This window comes from Eurypyga helias, unplaced genomic scaffold (assembly GCF_000690775.1).
Source record: "Eurypyga helias isolate BGI_N326 unplaced genomic scaffold, ASM69077v1 scaffold13866, whole genome shotgun sequence".
NCBI lineage: Eukaryota > Metazoa > Chordata > Aves > Eurypygiformes > Eurypygidae > Eurypyga > Eurypyga helias.
Window position 1 is genome coordinate 12861 of NW_010256126.1, and position 24098 is coordinate 36958.

At 42.0% G+C, this 24098-nt stretch overlaps 1 protein-coding gene across 1 annotated transcript; it reads left to right on the forward strand.

The window, feature by feature from the left end:
- Nucleotides 1-1821: 1821 nt before the first annotated feature.
- Nucleotides 1822-23801, forward strand: SPHKAP (SPHK1 interactor, AKAP domain containing; the record flags this gene model as incomplete). Its single annotated transcript, XM_010153561.1, has 9 exons — nucleotides 1822-1881; nucleotides 5125-5259; nucleotides 8205-8460; nucleotides 8735-12476; nucleotides 16568-16747; nucleotides 18591-18677; nucleotides 20693-20745; nucleotides 20830-21014; nucleotides 23658-23801. Coding segments are annotated over 9 exons (4842 nt in total), but the record flags the coding sequence as incomplete, so codon positions are not given.
- Nucleotides 23802-24098: the final 297 nt, after the last annotated feature.

Below are 24098 nucleotides of genomic sequence, written 5' to 3' on the forward strand. Positions count from 1 at the left end.
TGCTAAGAAACTGCATTGACAGTGTGATAAGTCAATGTCAATGGAATTTGAGAAATGTATTGGGAAATTGCATTCATTACTGCTGTAGCTTTTGTAATAGAAGTTCATTGGGTTCTGAAAACTAAAAAAAAAAAAAATATGAGAATATTACTTTAAATAATATTCCTCTTTATACTGTTATTTCTTCTACTGAGCAAATGAGTTATATGCCATTCACACCATGCTGGTATGTAAAATGCCTACATGTAAAATCCCAGTGGAAAATAATAAAGATTTTTGTCTGTATAATTAACTGCAACATGTTTAAGACATTACATAACTACCACATTATATTGCTAAAGGGTATTTTTAATGGTTTATAGCTTAGAAATTTTTATAACTCTTTCCTAAAAGTTAGACAACCATAAAATGCAGATGACAGTGGCATATCCTGATTGTTGATATTGTCAGGCAGAGAAATATTTTTCCTAAAATCATAAAATTTTGGAAAACATGTTTTTAAGTTCATACAAAGATGATATTAAACTGTTTAAAAGGGCAAAAAAGCTTTCTTTTTCAGTGGGGTTTTTTTTGGTTTACAATGGGAGTCTGGCTAGATCCTTCCATCTGCTGTGCTGGCTGTTGCTGCAGATGGTCATAATCTGTACATATGGTATGTGCATATATAAACTGAAATCCGTGTTGTCTTTGGGTAAAAGCAGGCACACAACAGGAGCTTGGATGCCTAACACAAGAATATGGGTGAAGGGAATAATTTAGAGCATTTTATTTTTCTAGGGGAAGTTTACATAAAACTGGGGAAAGAAGCATTTACTGTTGGCTGGAAAATTAAAAAAAAACCCCTAAAAATCACCTCTTAGAAGGTAAATTCTGGATCTGCAAATTATTTGGAATCAGGTGTTGGCTTTAGCTCAGCCCTGAATCTGTGCCAGGTTTTGGTTTAAATCAGGACAACACCAAATTCTTACAAACTTCCAGAGAGATATCCACAGTGCTCAGAACCAGAACAGTCAGCCTAGCTTGGGACTCCCTGCTTCCAATTTGTAAATAAGGCTGGAGGATGGATTTTCTAATTAATGAAAATTAGAAAATGGCCTTCCAGTCATGTAAAAAATAAGTCTTCAGAAACAAAATGGTCTTCAGACCTCAAGTTTCTGTATAAGTCAACCTCACTTCCATGAAGTGGTTGCTGAAACTCATAATGATCACAGAGGGACTTTGTCATTAAAAGCAGTACTTTCCAGTACATCACATGTAACTTTACTGGATAGTAAACTCTTCTGCCTGGTTAGCACTGCTGAAAACTTCTGTTTGCATATTGGCTTGGGATGTTTGTAAAGTCAGTAAAAATTCTACAATATTTATGTGATGTGAAGAAAACTCTAAAAGCAACTCAAAATTTGTACATACATCAACACTTGCACTCCTACAACATTTAGCAACAAGTGCCCAAAAAGAAGAAATCATTGGAAAAGCAAGACATGAAGGGTTTGTCTGATTTACAATCAAATGCATTTTTAACATTTCCTCCATCTTTCCTAACAACCTCTGTATTGCGGTTTATTGGCAACATGTACCCATTCATCAGCCAAGCTAATTGTCAGAGCAGATAGTCATGACTCTCACTTTTGTTCCTTTTTCCTCCTTTCTTAATATCTACTCTGCTCTTCTCTTTGCTAACCTTTAAAGCTTTCTTGTACTAGGAAAAGGCTTCACATATTCAGCTGCAAGACTAGAAAAGGAACATATATTGACTTAAAGGATTGCTGCCATTCTAATACAACTTTATAAGCTACTTTTTCTTTTTCTGTCTTATTACAGGTTTGTTTTGTGAATTTAGATGCAAACAGAGATGATTGCAGCGATGAGCAAGTGAAACAGGTAACAGTTTAGGCCTTAATATCATGCACAGTGGGTCTAGTCAGGTATATCAGGACTCTGCAATGCAAACCCACGCCAAAATTCTATGGACAAATCAATGCCAGCCCTACATTTTTAATCCTTACAGAGACAAATGCATTAGGAATCTGAAATAATCTCTGTATCAGGCCGTATTTTATAGCTTTTCTTACTGCCATCCTGGAAATATCTAATGGATTGTTGCAGCCTATGAATCCAGTCTTGGGTTTACAAGAGAAGTGAACATGGATATGTCATACATCCAATTTTTTAATTTGACATAATAATAATTTCTGATGACTCTCTTTCCTACTGTCAAAAAGTTTTGAGAATCTCCAATGCATTTAGGTCTCGTTTAGCTGATCATTCTTAGTCAAATTCCAGATAGTTTGATTACGTGGTCTATTAAAAACAGAACTAAAGGTGAGCTTTATCTGTTTAACTGAAATTTTATAGGTAGGAAAAAGGGATTAGAAAAAAAAATCTTGGTTATTTGCCAAACACTAAGACGAACTACATTGTGACATACTGTTTAAAATACATACCATTCCAAAAAAAACTCTCAGATCTGAGAAAGTCCATTTTAAAGATATGGCCTGGTGCCAGTTTTGAGTTTACATCTTCTTTTATCAGTTCATTTTCATCATCCTGGCTTGGTGCCTATGTTCAACAGAGCAATATGGCAGCAATATGTGGCAGGTGAACAAAGGTGAGATCTCCCGACAGTATCCAGGGAGATCCTCAGTAAAGCATCACGGTTAGTTTGCTGAAACCACTTTTAGCTCATGGGAGGAGCCGGGACCTTGTTGCCTCCTGCAAGTCATTTGTTAGCAGGAACTCTTTTTTCTACGCTGTTTTCTGCATCCTGGATCTGTGAAAATTCAGATGTCAAAAATAAATACAGCTTCTTGCAGCAAAGTGATTTTTCTGCGGAATCAGCAGGTTAACGGTGCAGAACAGTGTGAGAGGTTTGACTTTACTGAATCCACAGAAGTACTGGTGTTTTCTAGTAAGCAATGGTTTTATTGTTGTTTACAGTGTTTATTAAGGAACAAAAGCCACAGCAAGTTGTAAGTAAATACCAAAACTTTCTTCCCCAGTCTTAGAGCGACTTATCTGTAAAAGCCAGCTTGCACTAGCTTTATGCAGTATGGAGATCAGATCACTCTCTCACAAGCACAAATCACCTTTGAAAGCAGCTGCGTGATTTTTACCTGTCAGCCCTACAGCAGTGGTGCATTCACTGCCCTGTGCTCTGCACAGCCCTGAGCTCTTCCTTTGCAGCAGAGCTGGGCTGGCTCCCTGAAGTGCTGCACCCCATCCTGCCCACAGCCAGCACTCCTTGCCTGGCACATGGCAGGACTGATAACGGATGGATCACAACGTTTGGCCGCCTTTTAGAAAGGTAGTTTCTAGTGCAGAGTCAACACATTCATTGGCCGTGACTGGGAGATGATACTTTTCTTTCAGCTTTCAGCATAGGTCATAAAAATTCAGTGCTAGCACAGGTACTGTGTGTTCTTCTGTAAGAGGAGACTTGCTCATCATGATTTTGGTGTATAATATGCAGTTTGTGTAAATTAGCTCTCCTCAGGGTGGATTTTTATACTACACACTGAGGTGGTGAAATTATTTCTTAGAAGAATTTCAAAGATGTTAGCATAGCTGTTGTTCATATGAAATGTAGAACTATTTACTCATAGGTACTGTTAGGACTTTGCATTTCCCTTTGAACCTTGGAATGGGTTAAACTGGTGGGGGAGGTGTAAGACAATCATCTTTCCAGACTTCTCTTTTTTCATTCTGAACAAAAGGTGAGGAACTGAAGTAAAAGATATACAAAATACCATGATTTCCCACCTAAGAAATCTGATAAAATGTGGCAATTTAGGCAGTAGAAAATAGAGATACATAGAGAAAAGTGTGTGATAACAGAAAGGTTATAATTTGAAAAAAAAAAAAACCAAAAGGATGAGAACTTTTTTGTACTATACTGAAATGTCACACTGAATTGAAGCACTGAATTTAGTTATGTCAAATATAAATACTTAGTCTCATCTGAAGATCAATCTACTGAAAAGTGAATTGTTCCCAGAAATTGAATTAGATTTGCTAAGGCAGAAAGTTTTATTATATGTAATTCACTCTGAGGAAAAATAACAGTACTGCAAGCTTATTATTTTGAAGGTGAAAAGGAAAAATGACATCATTGAATTGCATAGTAACAAAAGCATACGGCTGGGTGCCTGAGATCTGCATCCCCTTAATGGCTTTGCCATTAGATGGGCTGTGTTAGTGCATAAAGTGGAGGTGGTACGTGCTCCCTTGGCCAGGGGTCTTCCCTGATTCCCTGTTCACAAAGCAAGCACTCCGACATCCTCGGCAGAAAGGAGTTGCAAGCACTCTCAGCGTAGGTGTTGTCCTTTTGGACTGGCCCCTGTACATGAATGAGCACAGATGTCTTCTGCACATCACCGGGACGTCTGGCAGTATTGCAATACAGATCTGTGTTATGTAGCACCACTGACGTTGTGACTGTTACCCCTTTTGGCTCTAGCAAATAGGTAACAGGTAGAAAACATCTGTGTCATTCCAAATGGAAAGTCACGAAGGTGTCCAGTGGAACAGCAAAAAAATGCATATTTCATCTGTGTACTAAACACTTCCATTATTCCAGGTCTAGTATTGCATCAATTTGATCAGTATTTTCCAGCTTTGGTTTCTTTTCACTTTGGTTTCCTGCTTGTCACATGCCTGGAGGAAAACTGAAACACTGACCCGGTTCTCATTACCGTCCTTCCCAAATCTTTTCTGGTTCGGACAATAACAGCCACAGTGTTCTCAGTTTCTTAGGAACACACTCATAACAGCGACACCGAGCATTTAGATGCACAAATACAGTTTGTGTATTTGATGCACAAATACAGTTTGTGCACAAATACAGTCAAGCAGTCTGGCATGTGACAGTGTAAAGGATGGCACTTTATCCTGCTGGGCAGTTGGGTAGAAGTTTACACTGTCGCCATCATCTTGCTCGCTGGCTTGAAAGGGAGAATGTGCATTTCAGTACTGGCAGTTCTATTTCTAATTGACTCGGAGTAGTTAAGTTCAAGTAAGCTTCCTAAAGGGATGCCTCTAAGTGGTAATTCATTTTGGGTTTTATGAATATAACTGTGCAACTCAGACTTCATTGCCTAAGAGCCAAATCTATCTTTCATGCTACAGAGGTTGATCAGCGTCTCTCCAAATCTCCCCAAACTCATCAGCTCAATGAACGTACAGCCGCCAAAGGAAAATGAAATAGTCCTGCTGAGTGGATTAGCATCAGGAAACCTTCAGGCCGATTATGAAGTTCCCCAGGTAGGGATGAAACTCGTCTTTAAGATCAAATCACATCTGTAAAGGATGGAATTTAGAAAATGGAATAAAGGAAGATGAAAGCAAAAATCTTGCACCAGTTCAAGAGATGAGTGGGGATTTGCAAACATAGAAACCAAATCTGACAGAAGTCTGTTAAGTGTGTGTGCGGAAGCAGCGGGTGACATAAGGCAGGAGAGGGATCCTGCTATTCCCTCTAGATCCTGTGGATGCCTGGGTGGCAGCTGATAATGCTTTAAGGCATATTAACGGTTGATCCTTCGGGGAAGGCGGGCATTGGTGGCAGGGATTATTCATAAACCCAGATTTCAAGAGTAGCAGAACAGCAGTGCAGCAGGGGCAAGGAAAGACATCAGGCCTTCTGTGCACACCGCTAGATCGGGGCACAGCTCCTACAGACTTCCCACTTTTCGTTCCCAAGCCATCTTCTCCCACACGTGCACCTTGGAAAAGAGCTGGCAATAGGACTTGAAGATACTAGAGGCTACTGTAAGCCTGAATGTGACAAAGGAAAATGCCAAGCTCCGTTAACCATATCAGAGCTGATACCTAAGTTTAGCCTCTGACAATTTTAAGTTTTAATGAATGCATGAATTACTTTTTAACATTTAAAGGTGCTAATGGCAAAGTTCCCATGCTAACCTCTTCACTCCCATTATTGTTCCCTATCTGTGATCTGGAGACAAGAATTCCTCCTGCTGGTACCACACAGAGAAAGGAAGAAAACGATAACATTTGATAAAGGCATTTTAATACACAAGTTCCAGAAGCTCAATTTCCTATTGTAATAAAAAGATCTTTTCTTCCTTTCCATTTTTATCATACCTTCTGCCTGCTCATGTCTGTGTAAAGAAAGAGAATGAAAATTCTTCAGTACATGTCAGCCTGATTCTGATCTCATTTGGCCAAGCATGAACTGGGAACAACTTCATTAAAACTGCAGTTATCCTGGAGTACAAAACTGTCTCAGTGAACTTGAACAGATATCTCCAGTTTTATCAGCTGCAGGAAAAAAAGCAGAAAAGTGGGTTTTACTCAAATTAACTTGTGCACAAAAGTCTTCATGAAGCAGGCCCTGGAACAACCGTACTGCAAACATCATTGAATTTAATGTTATACCAATGAGCTGATCTTTAAAGAGAGAAATTGCCCGGTTACTGAGCTTTCTTACCGCTTGTGACTAATGGCTGAATTTAGAAAGATTTTGAAAAACAAGCTCACAAGCCTGTGGTGGGAGCAGTTGAACTCCAAATCCCATTTCCCTGGGGACAAGACGCTGCAGTACACACTAGGGTTTTTTGAGGCCTGAACAAGGTGACCCACGTACCCAGGCCATCCCTATCTCCCAAAGACTCCAGCCATTGAGACTGGGAGCCTTCTCAGAGAGAGCCCAGGCAGGAGACAAATGAGAACTAACCGAAATTCCTGTATCGTCAGATGAGTAAAGCTTTGCATTGAGACAGGGTGGGATTTCTTGGCCAGATAAGCACATGCTATGTTTGCCCTTAAATTTGTTTGGCTCTCCAGAGAATTTAATTTGTAAGGAGACTTGCATAGTTTTCATACAGGGATTTTAATTCTGCTCCCCCTCAGTCCTTTTCACAAGTACAACCCTGCATCTGTGGACTGGAGAAACAGCAGGGGAATGTTTGATCGAAGGCTGCATCTGTTTTAAGTAACGTTTTTCACAATATTGTGTATGCTCAAAGCTGATTCGGCAACAATTTCTTAGCAGCTAGCTAAAACAAAAAAAAACCTATCTTTTTTAACACACTAATTTATCTGGTTTTCTGTTCAGACACATTTTTTTAGGTGGAAAGGAAATGCAGGCTAATAAAACATGCTATTCCAACATAATACACGTCCCACTCCCTTTATTACTAGATATCTGCTTTGCATTCACACGCAAAACCAAACAATCTACATGGGGTCACATTGTGCTAGAAACTGTGCAAATGCAGAGGGGGTCCAGAGCATCTTTTGCACAGCTTAAAACCTACTGCCTCGATCCAAAGTTGGTTCCACTCATGCTGGATCCTTCCTGGGGCCCTGGAGTTAAAGCATAAGATGACAAGATGCAAAAGCTTGGCTTTGCTTCAGGGTGCATCCAAACCACAAACGTGGTCCCATGCAGAGATAGCAACTTAGCTCTGTGGTTGTATAAATATCCAACAGTTTCAATATCAATAAAAAGAGGATAAAAAGAGTTCCTTTCTCTGTTTTTGTCCAACTTTCAACGTAATTGTACAACTTCCCTGGGTAAGATGGTTTTATACAAAGGCTCAGCACAGTGCGCAGTGGAGCCCCGTTCCCAGTGGGAAGTTCGGCTGATCTGAAATAATGGGCCTTTGGGCAAATAAGGAATGAGAGGAAGAAGAGCAAAGAAACAAAATAAAACCCTACTTTAAAACAGTCTGTAGGAACACCTAAAGGTGACCTGCTGTTAACAATCTCACCAGCCAGTATTTACAGGGCTGCCATCAAACAAGCCTTGCGACAGAAATTATCCTGGAAAGGAATTCGTGCCCACAAACAATTCCCTCAAGAGACAGGTCATAGCGGGTGGTGTGAGGCCATTAATAATAGTATGTCAGGTGGCTAACTGACAGGGCTAAAAGCAAGTAAGTCTCTGACATTAAACCAAGAAACTGATTGAAAACAAAAAACTTGTAGTAATTCCGAAAAAAAGAAAGATGCCCCTGTGCTACAGCTGGATTCTCTGCTAAAACACTTGTAAAACAAAGCTGTCAGCCCAAGCAGCCTTGTTTTGGCATATATGTAACTGCACACTGTGTTACAAACATCTAAATGACAAACGGTATTGCCTCTTTGCAACAGAGCGTTCCCGAGATATTTATAGAGAAGGAAGCTTAAAATAAGTTTTATGTTTTAATTAAATAATGATTTGAGATTCTTTTGCCCTCCAGTGCCCTTGGCTGGCTGATGTCTGCTTGGTTCAGTGCGCGAGGGGGGACAGGAAAGCCAGCGCAAGCTGCATCATTTTTGAAATCAACAAGTTCCTGGTTGGACTTGAGCTCGTTCAGGAGAGACGGCTGCAGGCAGAAGTGCCCGTCCTAAAGCCCGAGGATGACACGAACTGCTCAGTGTCCTCAATCGAAGAAGATTTCCTCACAGCATCTGAGCACCTCGAGGATGACCACGAGGCTGATGAGTACAAAGCTGGTAAAAGCAACAGGACTGAGCATAATTCTGCTGCTGTTTTTACTGCGAAATCACCACGGCAGTGCTCACAGAAATTGCATTTGATATTAATTCCTGCATATATTCAATTGTAATTTAGAAAACGGGCATATTTTTACACTGTTGTTTGAAGGAGAAGGTTACACGGCTGTGCCACTGTTTTACAAAGCAGTAATGTGTTACAGAGCTGTGGAGCCGTTTTCTTTTTAAAGCTACAGCGTACTCTGCAAAAACTAACTTCTTTTTCTTTTAATAGGTCATGAAAAATCAAGTGTTTCAGAAGGATCTTCAGATGTAAAAAAATATAAAGGAAAGGGATTTGAAAATCTCCACTACAGAAAAGCCAGATTGCCGTACATTCTTGAAGGAGACTGCACTAATAATGATAATACAGCTACTATAGTCTCTGAAGCTGTGAATGTTGTGGCTGAAGGTGGCATCTTACAACCTGAAGACAAGTCAGACCAAGAAATATTGTGGCAGAAGGAATTAGCTGGAGAAGCTGCTTCGTCTTGTAGCGGTACTAATTTGACTAGTGAGGCTGAAAATTCCTACTCAGCACCCATGTTAGAAGGTGTATCGTTAAGCAGAATGGCTAAAGAGGATCTGGGGGCTCTGTGTGACCCAACAATGAACCGTAACAGTAAGACAGACGGAGAGGATTGTGCAGGTATCGGGAAAACTGATCCTGCCTCGCAAAATGAGCAGGTGACTACAGGCCAGTATGCCACAAATTTAGCAGAATCTGTTCTGCAAGATGCATTCATTAGACTGTCACAGTCTCAACCCACTTTTCGCGAGGAAGCTGCAGTCAGCATCTCCGTAGGAAGTTCCTGTAAGTCGGAAGACATATCTGCTTCCCGATCGTGGAATGAACTTCCAAAGATCGTCATAGTGCAAAGTCCGGACAGTTCTGAGAACATATCTGACTGGCCAGGGTCTGCCTTCCCCAGCCTGTGCCACTGGACGGAGTCAGAGAGTTCTGCTGAAGTTTCAGATTACTTTGAGGAAGAACGTTCAAACGGACACGGCCAGAGCGCACTGGAAGTGGCTCTGGCTTGTGCAGCCACTGTCATTGGAACCATTTCCAGTCCCCAGGCTGCAGAAAAATTCAGGCGGGATCAAGAAGTCACAGACTCCAAAAGCGGAGCGGTTGGTAGTGAAGAGCTACCCGCAGCATCTTCACACCTAATTGATGACTGTGCTGGCACAGAATATTCGTTTCCATCTGCACTGTGTGGCATGACTCAAGTAGCAAGTGCTGTAGCTGTCTGTGGTCTGGGGGAAACGAAGGAAGAGAAGTACCCTGCAACTTCGAGTGGACTTCTGTCTGCTGCTCAGACTTCTGCAGCCATTACTCTTCATTGCAGCATAGCTATAGGAAGCAGCATGGAGAAGCTGAACGATAGCATTGCAGAGGCACTTCTCAAAGAGGCATCAATAATTTTGACAAGACCCAACACATACCAGAATGTAGGGCATTTTATGGAATCCATAAATGGAAAAATTATTGCAACAGCAGCAAGGCCACGGATTCCACACACTGATGAAGTAATCAGGGATGAACTTGCCCAAAACTTATCCAATATTATTCTACGACATTCTATTGAAGAGGTTAGGAAGAAGAGACAGCTGCACCCCTGCTCAGAAAACAGCTCAAGTACACAAGACATTTTCATGGAGACTGCAAATGAGTTGCTTTTCAACATAATATATTTCACTTACAAAAAGATGAATGACATAAGACAAGTTGAAGAGTGTTATCCTCTCTTTTCTGAGGGCACAAAAGCAGAGAAAGTAACAAGAGCAGAAGGATGGCCAACACAGGCAACTGGACGTGAAACTTCACACAGCCCCCCTGATCACTCTGCTGTTAAGCCATTTGGTACATCCTATAGCACTAGTTCTAGCAAAGATCTTGGAAATGTCACAAACACTGGGAATAGTAATAAGGAGGATGTAAATAGCAAGGAAAGTGGCACACTGAATGCAGAACCAACAGGTAGGGGCACAGGACATAACGCACTTGTTGCAAAAACATCTCCCAAGAAAAGATACCTGAAAAGAACCACACGAGACTGTAACAAATCCCCAAATCAGAGTAACAGTCATCAGAAGAAGAAAGACTACAGATTTTCAGACAGAGAAAATACGTTTGCAAACAACGAATGCAGGCATGGTCTTCCAGAACAGCTGTCTTCCAGTGTCACCATGAATGAAGAAAACCAGGCCAAGCATAAGTGTGATACTGTGCTAAATAATGATGTTCAGGTTAGCTTATCTTTATTAGGAAGTCATGTCTTGCTCCCTTCTCAGCCCGTGCTACAGGTGAAACATTCGAGGGACAAATATTGTATAACAGATTTTGCAGAAGAATTGGCAGAAACAGTTGTCTCTATGGCAACAGAAATAGCTGCTATTTGTCTTGAAAATTCAAATGGAAAGCAACCCTGGTTCTGTGCATGGAAGAGAGGCAATGAATATCTGGTGACCCAGAGTTTATCCTGCAGGACCATGAAAAGGAAAAAGGAAACCCATGCTAATGGTTCAGTTGTTCGAAAGCACAGGGCGCCTAGACTTAGCGAGATCAAAAGAAAAACAGATGAGCATCCTGAGCTAAAGGAAAGATTGATGAATCGGGTAGTAGATGAATCCATAAACCTTGAGGACACAACAGATTCAGTCAATATCTTTGCAAATGAAGTGGCTGCCAAGATCATGAACCTCACTGAACTCTCTATGGTTGACAGCATCTGGCAAGGTCCAAACCACCCCAGGAATAGGCTGCACTGTGAAAGATGGAGCCGAGCCAAGGCCTCAAGCTGTGAGAGCATACCAGAGGAGGACTTGGATTCCAAGGCCTCCTTCAATACCCTAGGCCTAATGAACAGCTTTGGTCAGCCTGTGAGCCAGGCAAGTTCTGTCTCCAAGCAGTCTAGTTGTGAAAGCATTACAGATGAATTTTCAAGGTTTATGGTGAACCAGATGGAAAATGAAGGAAGAGGTTTTGATTTATTACTGGATTACTATGCAGGAAAAAATGCAAACAACATCTTAACTTCTGCTTTGCAACAGGTAGCCAAGAAAAATGGTCATCTAAATGTAAGACCAAGTTGTCCATCCAAACAGTCCAGCACAGAAAGCATAACAGAAGAGTTTTATAGGTATATGCTAAGAGAAATAGAAAAGGAAAATAAAGATAATACATCTTCCCCTCGGAATTCAAAGGACTGGTGCAGTAGTTTGCTGCCACCCTCCCTACGATCACCATTTTGCTTCAGGCAATCATCAGTGCCTGACAGCAGATCATCAGGCTCTAGGCTAACAGTTAATGTCCCAGTTAAGGCAAATTCCTTAGATGGATTTGCCCACCATCACCAAGATTCCTTAAGTGTACAGCCAGTCAGTACCGTGGCTTCTTCAGGTCTTTGCAAGTCTGACTCATGCCTGTACCAAAGATGCAAGACTGACCAGATAACAGATATGTTGATTCACGAGACATGGGCAAGTTCTATTGAATCGCTAATGCTCAAAAACAAAATCATAGCAGACGAGGCAGAGGTTGCAGAGGCAGACCAGTTTCACAGTGATTCCCCACCACATGTGGAACAATATGCAAACAGACTGGCTGCAAATATTGTTGAAAGTGGTAAGAATTTAATTGTTGTCCAGCAGGATTCCTTTGATTATACGAGCCGAGAACATGTGCTGGAAAGTAAACATCCCCAGAGCGCAACTCAGATTCAATCGAAACCTAAAATGGATGGAGTAAATTTGGACGAGAAAAAAGAGCCCACGAAGAGCCCTGGATGCCTCCCTGCAGGTCAGCGCAGGGAAGTGCCTTTAATTCAGATAGAAACCGATCAACGAGATGAACCAGATAAAGTCTCAGAGTCCTTAACGTCATGTGACCCCTCTGGAAAGGAGCATAAAAGCAAAGAAAAGCCTTCAGAAGCTTTTGATGGGAAACACACAGTTTCCAGTTCCCTACTAAATAGGTAAGCACAAAACCAGCAAATCAGCACATGGCTTTGGTATTTGTTTTAATTACCCAGCAAAAATTATTTTGATAAAGGAAGAAGATAAGAAGATAAACACTCTTAAAGAAGTAAACAGGTTAAGTTCTGCCTACAGGTTTCCAATGGCATAAAATCACTCTGTCCTATATCACAGTGCCAGTTTCTGGAGGAAACTTGTATCAAATATGACAATATTGTGGTTGTGAGATTCAGATCTAATACTGCACCACAGACAAGTAAGTTTTCCCTCTACAGATGTTTAAGTCTTCCATAGTCAAGACAGGGAAGTTTGAACTTTGTCTGGCTGATATCTCAATTTAAAAAAACATCAGTGCAAACCAGAAGAATTCAACATCAGTTCAAACCAGCAGAATTCAACCTGTAGTTCTCAGCTCTGCTTATTCCTATAACTAACACGTTGTGTACTTGGAAACAAGATCAGACTTCCAAGAGCTTGAAGTTCAGCTTTGTGTTTACAGTCCAGAGCTACAAGTAATAAAAATTCTTTAGTGGAAGAAATAAAATAGTAATTCAAGGCACCCCTCCCCTCCCTTCAAGACTTCTCTGGTAAAATTTAGATAGAGAAAAGAGTAACATTTCATTTTATTTCAATTTAATTTCATTAAGTTTCTACCACAGCTGACCTCTCCTTACTGCTGTGCTCCCTTCTGTTGAGAAATCTGCAACTTGCTTTGGCTAAGGCAAAGAGTAAGCCCAGCTTGAGAGGGCAGTGCAAATGTAGAGGGTTGCCGTGGATGCTACGAGGTTAAGAGCAAGGCTGTCTCCCAAGGCATTGCCGATTTTTAACTATACTTCTCCATCGTATCTGTTACTTTAATGAGATCTAAACTGCCAGGCACTTGGGGCATTGCAGCACCCCATTATCTCAGAGTGCTAGAAAGAGTGCAGGTGCTCGTGTTACAAACCATCTTGTAGCTCATTTTATTCCAGACAGTGCTCTGTTTTGGCTCTGACTGAAGTGAGAAAGCATGTACTTTCCTGTGTATGGTAGCAATTAGGTGGATAATTATCATAGTGTCGCTGTTCTTTCATACTGACCCTCCCCCACTAACCTCCCTCTTCCTTCAAACACAACCTGCCTTTAACAAGACACATTTAGAAATCTACCCATTTGGAACTTTGGCTGTTTGAAAATGAAGTTATTTTTGCACGGTTTATGAGCCCTTTAATAACAACTTTTCCTCTGCCTTTGATGCAGGGTTCCCAAAGTGGCTATGGGAAGCTTAAAGCAATAGGGTTGGTGGGGCAGAATTAGTAACCAGAGGCTACACCTAGATGGGCATTTTGGCTCCGCAGCGAGGTGCAGTATTGAATCACCTTGCGTCATTTCCATCGGCTCTGCTTGCAGCACGCAATGCAGATCTCTTTTAAAGGAATCTCAGCTAGAAGCTGCACAAGCGTGCACCAGATGTGCTTGTACCCCACTGGGAAGGCAGAGCTTCCAGTGGTTCTTCACATGGATTTGAACCACTTGTGATATGGCTGTCTGGACCACATCCAGGATGAAGTAAAACCTAAAAATATATATAATGTAGATGTAAAAGCACCAGCACCAATTGCTTTGATCCGCTCCTACTGCATAAAATTACTTGCTAGTGTAGATAGAGGCACATAGGACAAAATATCAGGCAGACATACAGTCAATTAGGGGGAAAAAAAGAAAAGAGCCATGCAGGCCTGGGGAAGAGGTCTTCAGCAAGGAAAGAGTTGTCTCTTGTACGTAGGCAGTGCAACAGACCCAATCCTGTCACAGACACCCAGGAACCAGTCCAACAGACTGTTCAGAAGTAGGGAACTCTCCGTTCAAAGCATCACTAGCCTGAGATGTAGTTGCATAACGGATCAGTCAAAACCCAAAACGCCAAGTAACAACACCCACAGAAATCTCGTGCTCTGGACCAAGCACTAGGTGCTACCTGCCCTGTGTTAAAAATCTGAATAACACCACCCCACCCTGTGACCTGGCTGCTCATTGCTTCCATGTTACTGCAGATGATGAGGTTTGTACCTGAGGGGTCAGGGATGACAGGCGTAGTGATGTGACAGATGCTGACTGCCCGGTAGAGCAGAGGCCCTCAGGCAAACAACTCCCTTTCTCCCTGCAGAGGAGGCTGCCTCTCTCTCTAGTATCCAGCATTAATGCAGCAACTTTGCAGTTGTCCTGAGAGGGAGAACACAGCACAAGGAAATAGCCACACTGATATCATCTCAGTATATTCTTAATCAGGTAAATTACTTAGGAGCAATGGAATTCTAAATGAAGACAGGGCACCTCAGCCATGACTGTAGATAAAAGGCAGAAGGTGAGAACTCTAGAGAGACCCTGCAGAGCCTTGCCAGTACGCATTACATTGTTTCAATCATGAATTTGCAAATGCAGACAGTCCAGTAAATACAAAAAAAAATACAGGATTTGGGAGTAATGGTGGATGAAAAGTTGGCCATGAGCCGGCCGTGTGCGCTGGCAGCCCAGAAGGCCAACTGTATCCTGGGCTGTATCCAGAGCAGTGTGGCCAGCAGGTCGAGGGAGGGGATTCTCCCCCTGTACTCTGCTCTGGTGAGACCCCACCTGGAGTGCTGCGTCCAGCTGTGGAGCCCCCAACATCAGAAGGATATTGACCACTTGGAGCGAGTCCAGAGGAGGCCATGAAGATGCTCCAAGGGCTGGAGCCCCTCTGCCATGGGGACAGGCTGAGAGAGTTGGGCTTGTTCAGCCTGGAGAAGAGAAGGCTCCGGGGAGACCTTATAGCACCTTCCAGTGCCTGCAGGGGACAACAAGATGCTGGGGGGGGACTTTTTACAAGGGCCTGTAGTGACAGGACAAGGGGTAACGGGTTTAAATTGAAAGGGGGGAGGTTTAGATTGGATATCAGGAAGAAGTTCTTCCCGGAGAGGGTGGGGAGGCACTGGGACAGGTTGCCCAGAGAAGCTGTGGATGCCCCATCCCTGGAAGTGTCCAAGGCCAGGCTGGATGAGGCTTGGAGCAACCTGGGCTGGTGGAAGGTGTCCCTGCCCGTGGCAGGGGGGTTGGAACTGGATGGGCTTTAAGTTCCCTTCCAACCCAAACCATTCTATGATTCTATGATACAGTTTTGCTTTAATTGCTATTCTGGTGCTGCAGTGATATAATTAATTCGTTCTTATAATCCAAAAAGGGGGGGAGGGGAGAATGATTATATACTTTTATGCCTGCATATCAAAATTCCCACGGTAAGTCTCACAAAAACCAGTTGGGCTCTGAAAAGTTACCATAAACATAGGTGGGGTTTTTTTGTTTGTGTGTGCATTTGTGGGAGTGTGTGCAAATATATGTGTGTGTGTGAATAAATATGTGTGTGTGTGTGACATATGACAAGTGTGCAAAATTAGAAAGCATTTTTCCCTTAATCCTGTATTTTCTAAACTCAGTCTGGACTCCATATCCAGTCTGGTTTCTGACTACCTGCTGCACATTTACCTAGAAAAAGAATACTTTGTCCTACTCCTAAGCAGCAAAGATCCTAAGAAACACAGAAGGTTTAGAGTCATTAGTGATTCACAACCCACAGCACTTTCCTACTTCCTGATCTCTTTTGGACCCGCAGTGCTAACACAGTAGAAAAACCTGTCAAGAAACTTACTCACCCATTCGTGTGCCAATGATTTCCTGCCAATATATATCGCCAAGAAATGCTGTCACTCTGCACTAGCATGTAACATATATTTCAGCCACTGGTTAAAATGCATTAGGCAATAAGCTGTTCTTTTTGTACATGTAGCATCTTTTTAAGTTAACATCTTTTTTAGTTAAACCTCTTCTGAGCATATTTCAGTATAAGGCTTACTTTGTTTTGTGTTTGTTTATAGCAGTCAGAGGAGCATCTTTAAGAGCATCTCAGACCATATGTTCAACTGGACTTTGTGTATAAATTGTAAGCTTGTCCAATCTCTTGCATCTGTATAATTTTGCAGCTTGTTGACTTTGGTGAGGAGCATTGCCTGAAGATCGGTGGTCCCAGTTTGTTTGCCTATATTACAATAACAATATGCCTTCCTTATCGCCCTGCCAGCAGCAGTCCTCAGAGCAGAGCGGATGCTGAAATCATGGCAGAGACAAAAACAGCCGAAGAATTTCCAAACCATCTCAGCAGCAGTGAGGAGAGTACTGGCAGCTGGTCCCAGCTAGCCAACGATGAGGACAATCCTGATGACACAAGTAGCTACTTACAACTCAGCGAGCGATCCCTGAGGTACACATACTGCCTGTTTTCAGTATACAATGTGGTCTAATGAACCAAGATTTGACTGCCGTGCATTAGGAATGAGGGTCAATAGCTCAAGATTTATTCAGAATACTGTAAAGAAAGCCTGAGGACCGAGTTCATCTCTATGAAAAAGGGAAAAAATAGTGACATTCTGGTGGCTAGCAGCTAGCTTCAGACAAAAAAAATGTTCCTGGCACCAATCAAGTGCCTCAGCCCTACAGTGACTGGGCCATCAAATAAGCTCATTGCTATGGTCTCTCCTTTGATTTATTTACTACTATTTGCATAATATTTATTTTGGCATCTCCTTAGCTGAGACTGTAGAGACTGCTATTCCACTGGGTATCCATGCACTGAGAGTAGGTAGAGCCCTGATGTGCTTAGGCTGGCGCTGGGAAGCCAATCAGCAGAGGATGACCGAGTTCCTCAAGCAGGCACAATTTCCAGAGCTCCCATTGCAATGTGCTGCTTTCCGTCCTGTTCAGCTCAGGACACATGTTTAAAGATGTTACCTAGTACTTAGAGTTTATATAAAGTGATGTTAGTTTGACTTCAGCCCTTTCACAAGTTCAAATTGAACAAGGTGGGGTTTTTTCACATGCTCTTAGATTAGGTTTTAAAATATTGTCAAGTAATTACATCTTTCTCTTGGGTATTAAGATGACAAGGAGAGAAGACAGTATGGTAATGAAGCAGGGAAGAGAAAGAGGCTCTGTCAGAGAGCACTGCTGGCTGGCTGAAAAAATACTGAACAGTGTGGATGAACATTCATCCCATTATCAACCTTTAACAAAGTCCTTGGTCTGGAAGACCTAATATATTGTGCTTTTTAGCTCTGTGTCAGAAATTGCTACAGCAAGTTTGAATGCATGGCATGCTAACACTGACTCCAAGAAACCTGATAGGGAAAGGAGCTGCCCACTCAATCCTTCCAACATACGGAAAAATAATACTAGTTGCTTTTCCAGTAAAAATTAACTTGTTCAAGTTGACTCATCACACAGAGCTTGTTTGTGCTGATTGACCTGCAGCCAGCAAATTCATAACCTGTTCACCAGACCATTACAATATCTGCATAAACATTCCCTGTCAAATTCATAATGATGTTATAAAGTGAACTGGTACTGTTGTTTTCAGATATTCTCAGATGTAAGACTTCACTCTAGTGAAGAAGCCAAAGAGAATACTTCTACATATTACTTGTCCCAATGAACACTGCCGTTAATTAAAATCTCAGTCGTCCAGCGTAGTCAGAAACATAAGGGGTCGTCACCGTACCTGTGGGTTTGATCAGATTCCCGGTAGTATTTGGGGTATGATGGAATACCCTGAAACTGCTGCTGGTTACAGGCGGGGAGTCACCTAGCAGGTAGGTAGTCTGATGGGCAACCACATGCCTCGCTGTAGCTCACAGCATTCAGAGGTACCTGAATCTCTGCAGGCTTTTTCCAGGACATCTCTGTACCTGATGATCCTTCTTTTCAAGGGCTCGTGCAGACTGTTTTCTAGTTTGAGGCCAATGTTCATTACATAAACCATTCACAAGAAGATACTCCACTTTTTTTTTTTTTTTTTTTTTCTTTCTCTTCAGGTTACAGCATCACTTGATACATGTTCCATCTGGAACTATTTTAATAAAAGCCTCATTATTTTGAGCAGATTAGTGTGCTTCATTTTGGGAACCACTTGCTGAGCACAACTGATTTTGTGGAACTCTGCATAACAGGGGGCAGCCTCCTCACTTTGCTTGGTACATAAATTTTAAAAAGATGTATGGAGGCATGTTCACTGCAGCTTGGCACTAATCTTTAAACTTTTGCTTTGTCAGCAATGGCAACAGCAGTACAACTAGCAGTCTTGGCATTATGGACCTGGAAATATATCAGGAGAACGTGCCACCTTCTCCTATGATTAAGTAAGTAGTCACCAAAGTGAGACTTGATGTTTAGTCTGATTTTAACTGCAAATCATTTACGCCTCCTAAAATGTGCCAAGCCCTGCTTTGCACCTGCTGCTGAGCCTGCTGCTAGTTTCAGGAAAAAGCACACGCCGTTGTCTGTGCAGAGTGAGAGCACAGTCGCTGCCTAGGCAGTGAAAGATTACGGAAAAGCCCACCCAGGTGGGTCTCTCTTGAGAATATGAATCCGCCACCCGCTCTGGCTAAAAGACACTTTGCTGCGGCATTGGTTTCCCATTGTGTGAACTCTCTTCTCTGAGTAACTTTTAAATATTGTCAGAACTTTACTGTAACAGCAAAGAAGGTCAAGCAAATAAGGATCAATTGAAGGAAATGGAAAAAAAATATGATAGCATTCTTTCCAAGAATAATAACAGCTTGGCCCAAAGTACCTTTTACCTATTGTGTCTGGGCATGTTTCTGCTGAACATGCAGTGAAATTATCAAGAGATGTGCACGTACCTGGTACCTGAAACCTGGGATAACCTGCCAGCTGGTGAATGTCACGATGCAGTCAGGGCATGGCCACGGGGCATGGGCACTGGAGAAGCGAGCAGACTGTGCCTCACGCATTGAACATGGGAACTTTGTGAAGTCACTGACATCAGAAAAATCTTCACAGCTCATTACCAGGTCATACTGCAACTGTCCTGCTTTCAGAAGGCTTCTTTTTTTTTTTTTGGTACAAAATCTGGGCAATTTATTTCTGTAGTTACACATGTCCTCGCTCTGCTGCCAATTCAGACACTAACCTTGTTAAAGCAGTAGGCATTTCACAGTAGGCAGTGATACCTCCTACACACATTCCTAAAGATGACCCCTCTCCCTTATACTCCCAAGGACCAAAGGGATAAATTTCTGACTCCCCTTGTTAGCTTTCAGGGGATATTCTCAGGTGTTAGTCAATAGGTTTAAGAAGTTTGTACTTCCATAAATCAAAGTCAAGCCACAGAACACACCTGCTGTTCAAAAGTGGAAAAAAATCTGATAGGAAGGAAGTTACTACACACCTGCGATGACATGACAAACCATATGTTGCATGTTTCCATTTTATTCTTTCCCGTCAGATCTCTCAGTAACCACTGCAGAAGTGTTGTATAATATTAATTCTTTCAAGCCTTTGGGGGAGATTCTGAAATCCTGTGAAGAAGAGTGGTAGGAGTAGCATGCTCCCACGCTAGGAAATCTTACACTTGCAGCATTCCCCCAGTTAAGGACAGAACAGGACAGTCTGGCAATGTGTACTGTAAGTGCTGTCCCTCCAGAAGTGATTAAACAAATGCAATAGCTGTGACATCCACAGTGAATTTGTAGTCCCGTCACATGTACACGAGCACGGATATTGTGTTCAGAAATGGAAGCTGAAGCCATGGCCACATGCCAGGAGTTTGTTTCCTGTAGTTTAGCCAGAAAGAGATGGTACGTAAGAAATTCAGTGTTTGGAAATTTTGGCAGGGTGTAAGCAGAATTTGTTTATCCAAACAGCTAATGTATTTAAAACCAGCAGTAGTTGAAGTTATTGATAACTATGATTGTATTTAACTATGCATGGTTAAACTAGAAAGCAAGACTGGAAAAGATTCAGCCAGGGAGCAACCACTGCAAAATGCAGACATTGGAAGTTCCGTATTTCCCTCCAGGTTACGAGACTTGCTGTGTCTTACCATAATGTCATTCGCTTGTCATTATGTAAACCGTAAAGATACACAGATCCTGGTAAAATGTAATACACTGTGCAACCAGTGCAAGTACTTCATCCTGTTATGGGAATAATGCTGCAGTGTCCACAGCTTTTCCTGATATACAGATTAAATACTTGAAATATACTCTGTATTTTATTATTTCATCCTATATAACTCTTCTCTTGTAGTTTTCTAGGTCTTACATTGAGGGAGAAGTTTATCCATCACGAAGCAATCTTGTAGACTGTTCCTAAATTTCACTAATAAGTTTTGTTGTTGTTTGTTTCTAAGTGAATTAGTAGAAGAAAAGGTTTTCCTTAAAGAACAGACAGAAAATACAGAGGGTAAGTTGAACCATATCAATTGAACCATATCAATTTGATTTTAACACAAGTAATTGCACAGTAATGTTGGGATTGTTTTTCCAGAAAGTACTGCTGGGCTTTCCGTGGGAACAGCCAACTGTCAAAAGGACCTACTGGTGATAAACTTTGATCTGGAACCAGAGTGCCCCGACGCGGAACTGCGAGCCACCCTGCAGTGGATAGCCGCTTCTGAACTGGGAATTCCAACCATCTATTTTAAGAAATCTCAGGAAAACAGAATCGAAAAGGTAGTATTTACAGAATAGGGTATACGATTCATTCACTTTAATCACAGTACGTATTACGATTTTTTGAAGTTACTGAGCCAAAAAGGTGATGCAAAACTATCGTCATTACAGCAAGATGGCAATGCTGTTTGTTACAGAGGGGATTGAATGCGTCAGTTTAAGGTGTCTGAAAGAAGACATTTAGCAGTATGTCTGTGCCACAAAGTGAAGGTAAAGGCTTTAAATTGAAAGTAGGTAGATTTAGATGAGATATCCGGAAGAAGTCCTTCCCGCAGAGGGTGGAGAGGCACTGGGACAGGTTGCCCAGAGAAGCTGTGGATGCCCCATCCCTGGAAGTGTCCAAGGCCAGGCTGGATGAGGCTTGGAGCAACCTGGTCTAGTGGAAAGTGTCCCTGCCCATGGCAGGGGGGTTGGAACTGGGTGGTCTTTAACATCCCTTCCAACCCAAACCATGATGTGTTTCTATGAAAAAGTAGTACCACCATGAGACCTTCTCCAAAGTGTCTCTAACATGATTTGATGTATCTGTTCACTTGTTCATATCATGACTCATGACTATGAGAAGCTGTACTTCAGATTTTCAGCTTTGAAATTTCTTAGTCCTTACGCAGGCTCTGCCTTGCCTGCAGCACTGACGAGGGCAGCCCCAGGCTTGTGCATGGCTCTCCGTGAATTGCTACAGCTGGGGAAGCAGCAGGGTACCACCAGGGCCTGGAAGTTCCTCCTACCTTCATGTGACGTCTGCCATGGCCAAACGCACCGGCTTTGTAGTCACTTTGTGCTGGCGGTGAAGATTGCTGCTCACCCAGGAATGGGCCCACTGCTCAAAAGTGCAGGGAGACCAGCGGCAAAATAGAGATAATCTGTATCAGCTCAGGTTCAGTGTCTCAGGTACCAGGGCTACAAGGCTTCTGCACCGGAGCTGATCAGCCATTCAGAGGATAGGGACGACAGGCCTACCTGTGCCAGCGTATCCGTGTATTACTGCTACCCTGAGAGACAGTTTTAGCCCAGGCAGTTACCAACCTGTGCTTTCCATGGAGCTGCATTTACAATCACACATCTGTTACTTGGAAACTTGTACTGATTGAAATATTTTGCATCATTGTATGGAAATTATGAAGCAGCTCCCCGGGCTCAGCAATAAAAAAAGCACCACGTGTGCCAGTGCTGTGTTGATCCCGCTCAGGTGGAGCTTAGCCTCTGCCAACCACCAGGATGAAAGGAGAAGTCCATTTCCAGGAAAAGACAAACAGGCACAAACCACCAGAACGGAGAAACCTTCGGAGGTATTAGACCCAGCCAGAGCATGGAGAGCAAGGCTGAAGTTCGAAATGGCCACAGGAAGCGCAGACTGTTTTTGTTCCTGAAGGAGTAGTTAGTGCTCCATCGGAGACGCCACCAAATGCCACCTACAACACTTCAGCAATAACCAAAACAGCCCCTTTTCCAAGGTCAGCAAGAATGGCTCCAACCTTAAGGCTCACAAAAGCATCACAATATTTAAACCAATTAAAGAAAAGAGCGTTACAAATCAGTATTTTGGTCTTTTAAAATAATGTCTATGGGAAGATCATTTTGAGTAGCAGAGATATTGTTTGATTTTCTTGAGTACGTGCATTTGGGAATCATAAACATAATTTCAAATGCATTCAGCAGCAACAGTCCAAATTGCATCTAATTAAAGAAACAGCTGTCAGCTTTACCCATGCGCTTTGGCAAACAGTTAATTCAATTGCAAAAATACACTAGAGAATAATGAAGCACATCCTGCCTACAACAGTGCTCGTGGAAATCGCGTGCCTATTAAATATCATTAAAATACATATTAAAAGTTTAGGCTTCAGCATGTAAATAGCAAACAGCTACACTAACTAGAGACACACAAGATTTTCTTGTGTGGTTTAAAACTGGAAACTTAGAAGGAGCAAGCTAATTAGATATTGATTGTGAAATTCAAAGAAATGAAAAGCTTTGATTTTCATTTATGTGCTTCAGAAAAAAAAAAATAGGACCAGATGTATGACACTGTGAAGCCCATTATTAAATACATAGTGGACAAAATTCAGGAGTTTTTACAGCTGCTTAGGAACATATATTTAACCTCTGGGTTATCTGGAAGTTAAGGGGAAAAAAAAAATCAAATATAGATCCTCTCTGTGATTCAACCACAATGGTGGAAAATATCTTTATGTGACAGTTTACCCAGAATTTCCTCTCGCCAGTATGTGAACACTTAAAATACTGTGAGACGTATATGTGGAAATACAGAAAATTAAATATAAATTAAAACACAGCTAGTGGCAATGAAGAGGGTTATTTTTTCTCCTTTAAAGTGGATAGTCATATTTCCATTAGTTTGACAGCGAGTTGTTGATTAGAAGGAAAATTTTAATCCTTTATCAAGCTCACTTTCACTGATCTTACTTTTATTGCAATACGTAAGAATTAATTGATGAGAGCAGCTAATTTAGAAAATGTCATGAGATCTGACCAGTCTCTGGGGCACTACGGAATGTCAGAAATGAAGTTTTATAAAGAGCAAGAACCTTTATGTGCAGCAGTTGGCGTGTATTCATTTAACAAACTGTAGCTCAGCGGTAAGTGAATCCTAAGCATTTTTTTGTTTGTTTTTTTACTTAGTTTTTAGATGTTGTGCGATTAGTTCAACGCAAGTCCTGGAAAGTGGGGGACATCTTTCATGCCGTGGTGCAGTACTGCAAGCTCAGTGAGGAAGGCAGAGAGATGACACCAAGCCTGTTTGATTGGCTTCTCGAATTGGGTTAAGAAAGTTCACCTCTTCGGCATTTTCGTTTTCGTCCGGTTTCAATAAGCAGTGGTTTGTGTAGCGCTCCGACTCCCGAACATCACTGAATAAACTGAGCAGAGATACACCAACTCCACAGAGACAGCAGCCGTCTGTTCCGCAACCGAACAAGGAGCGAAGCGAAACCAAGGTGTATTCTGTCTTTCTGTACCACGAGGGACTCTAGACACGTTGTGCTCTCGGACGTACTGTACAAGGAGGGGATGGATTTTTAGCCTTTTGAATTAATGGACTACGGTAAAGGCTTCATTGAGTAT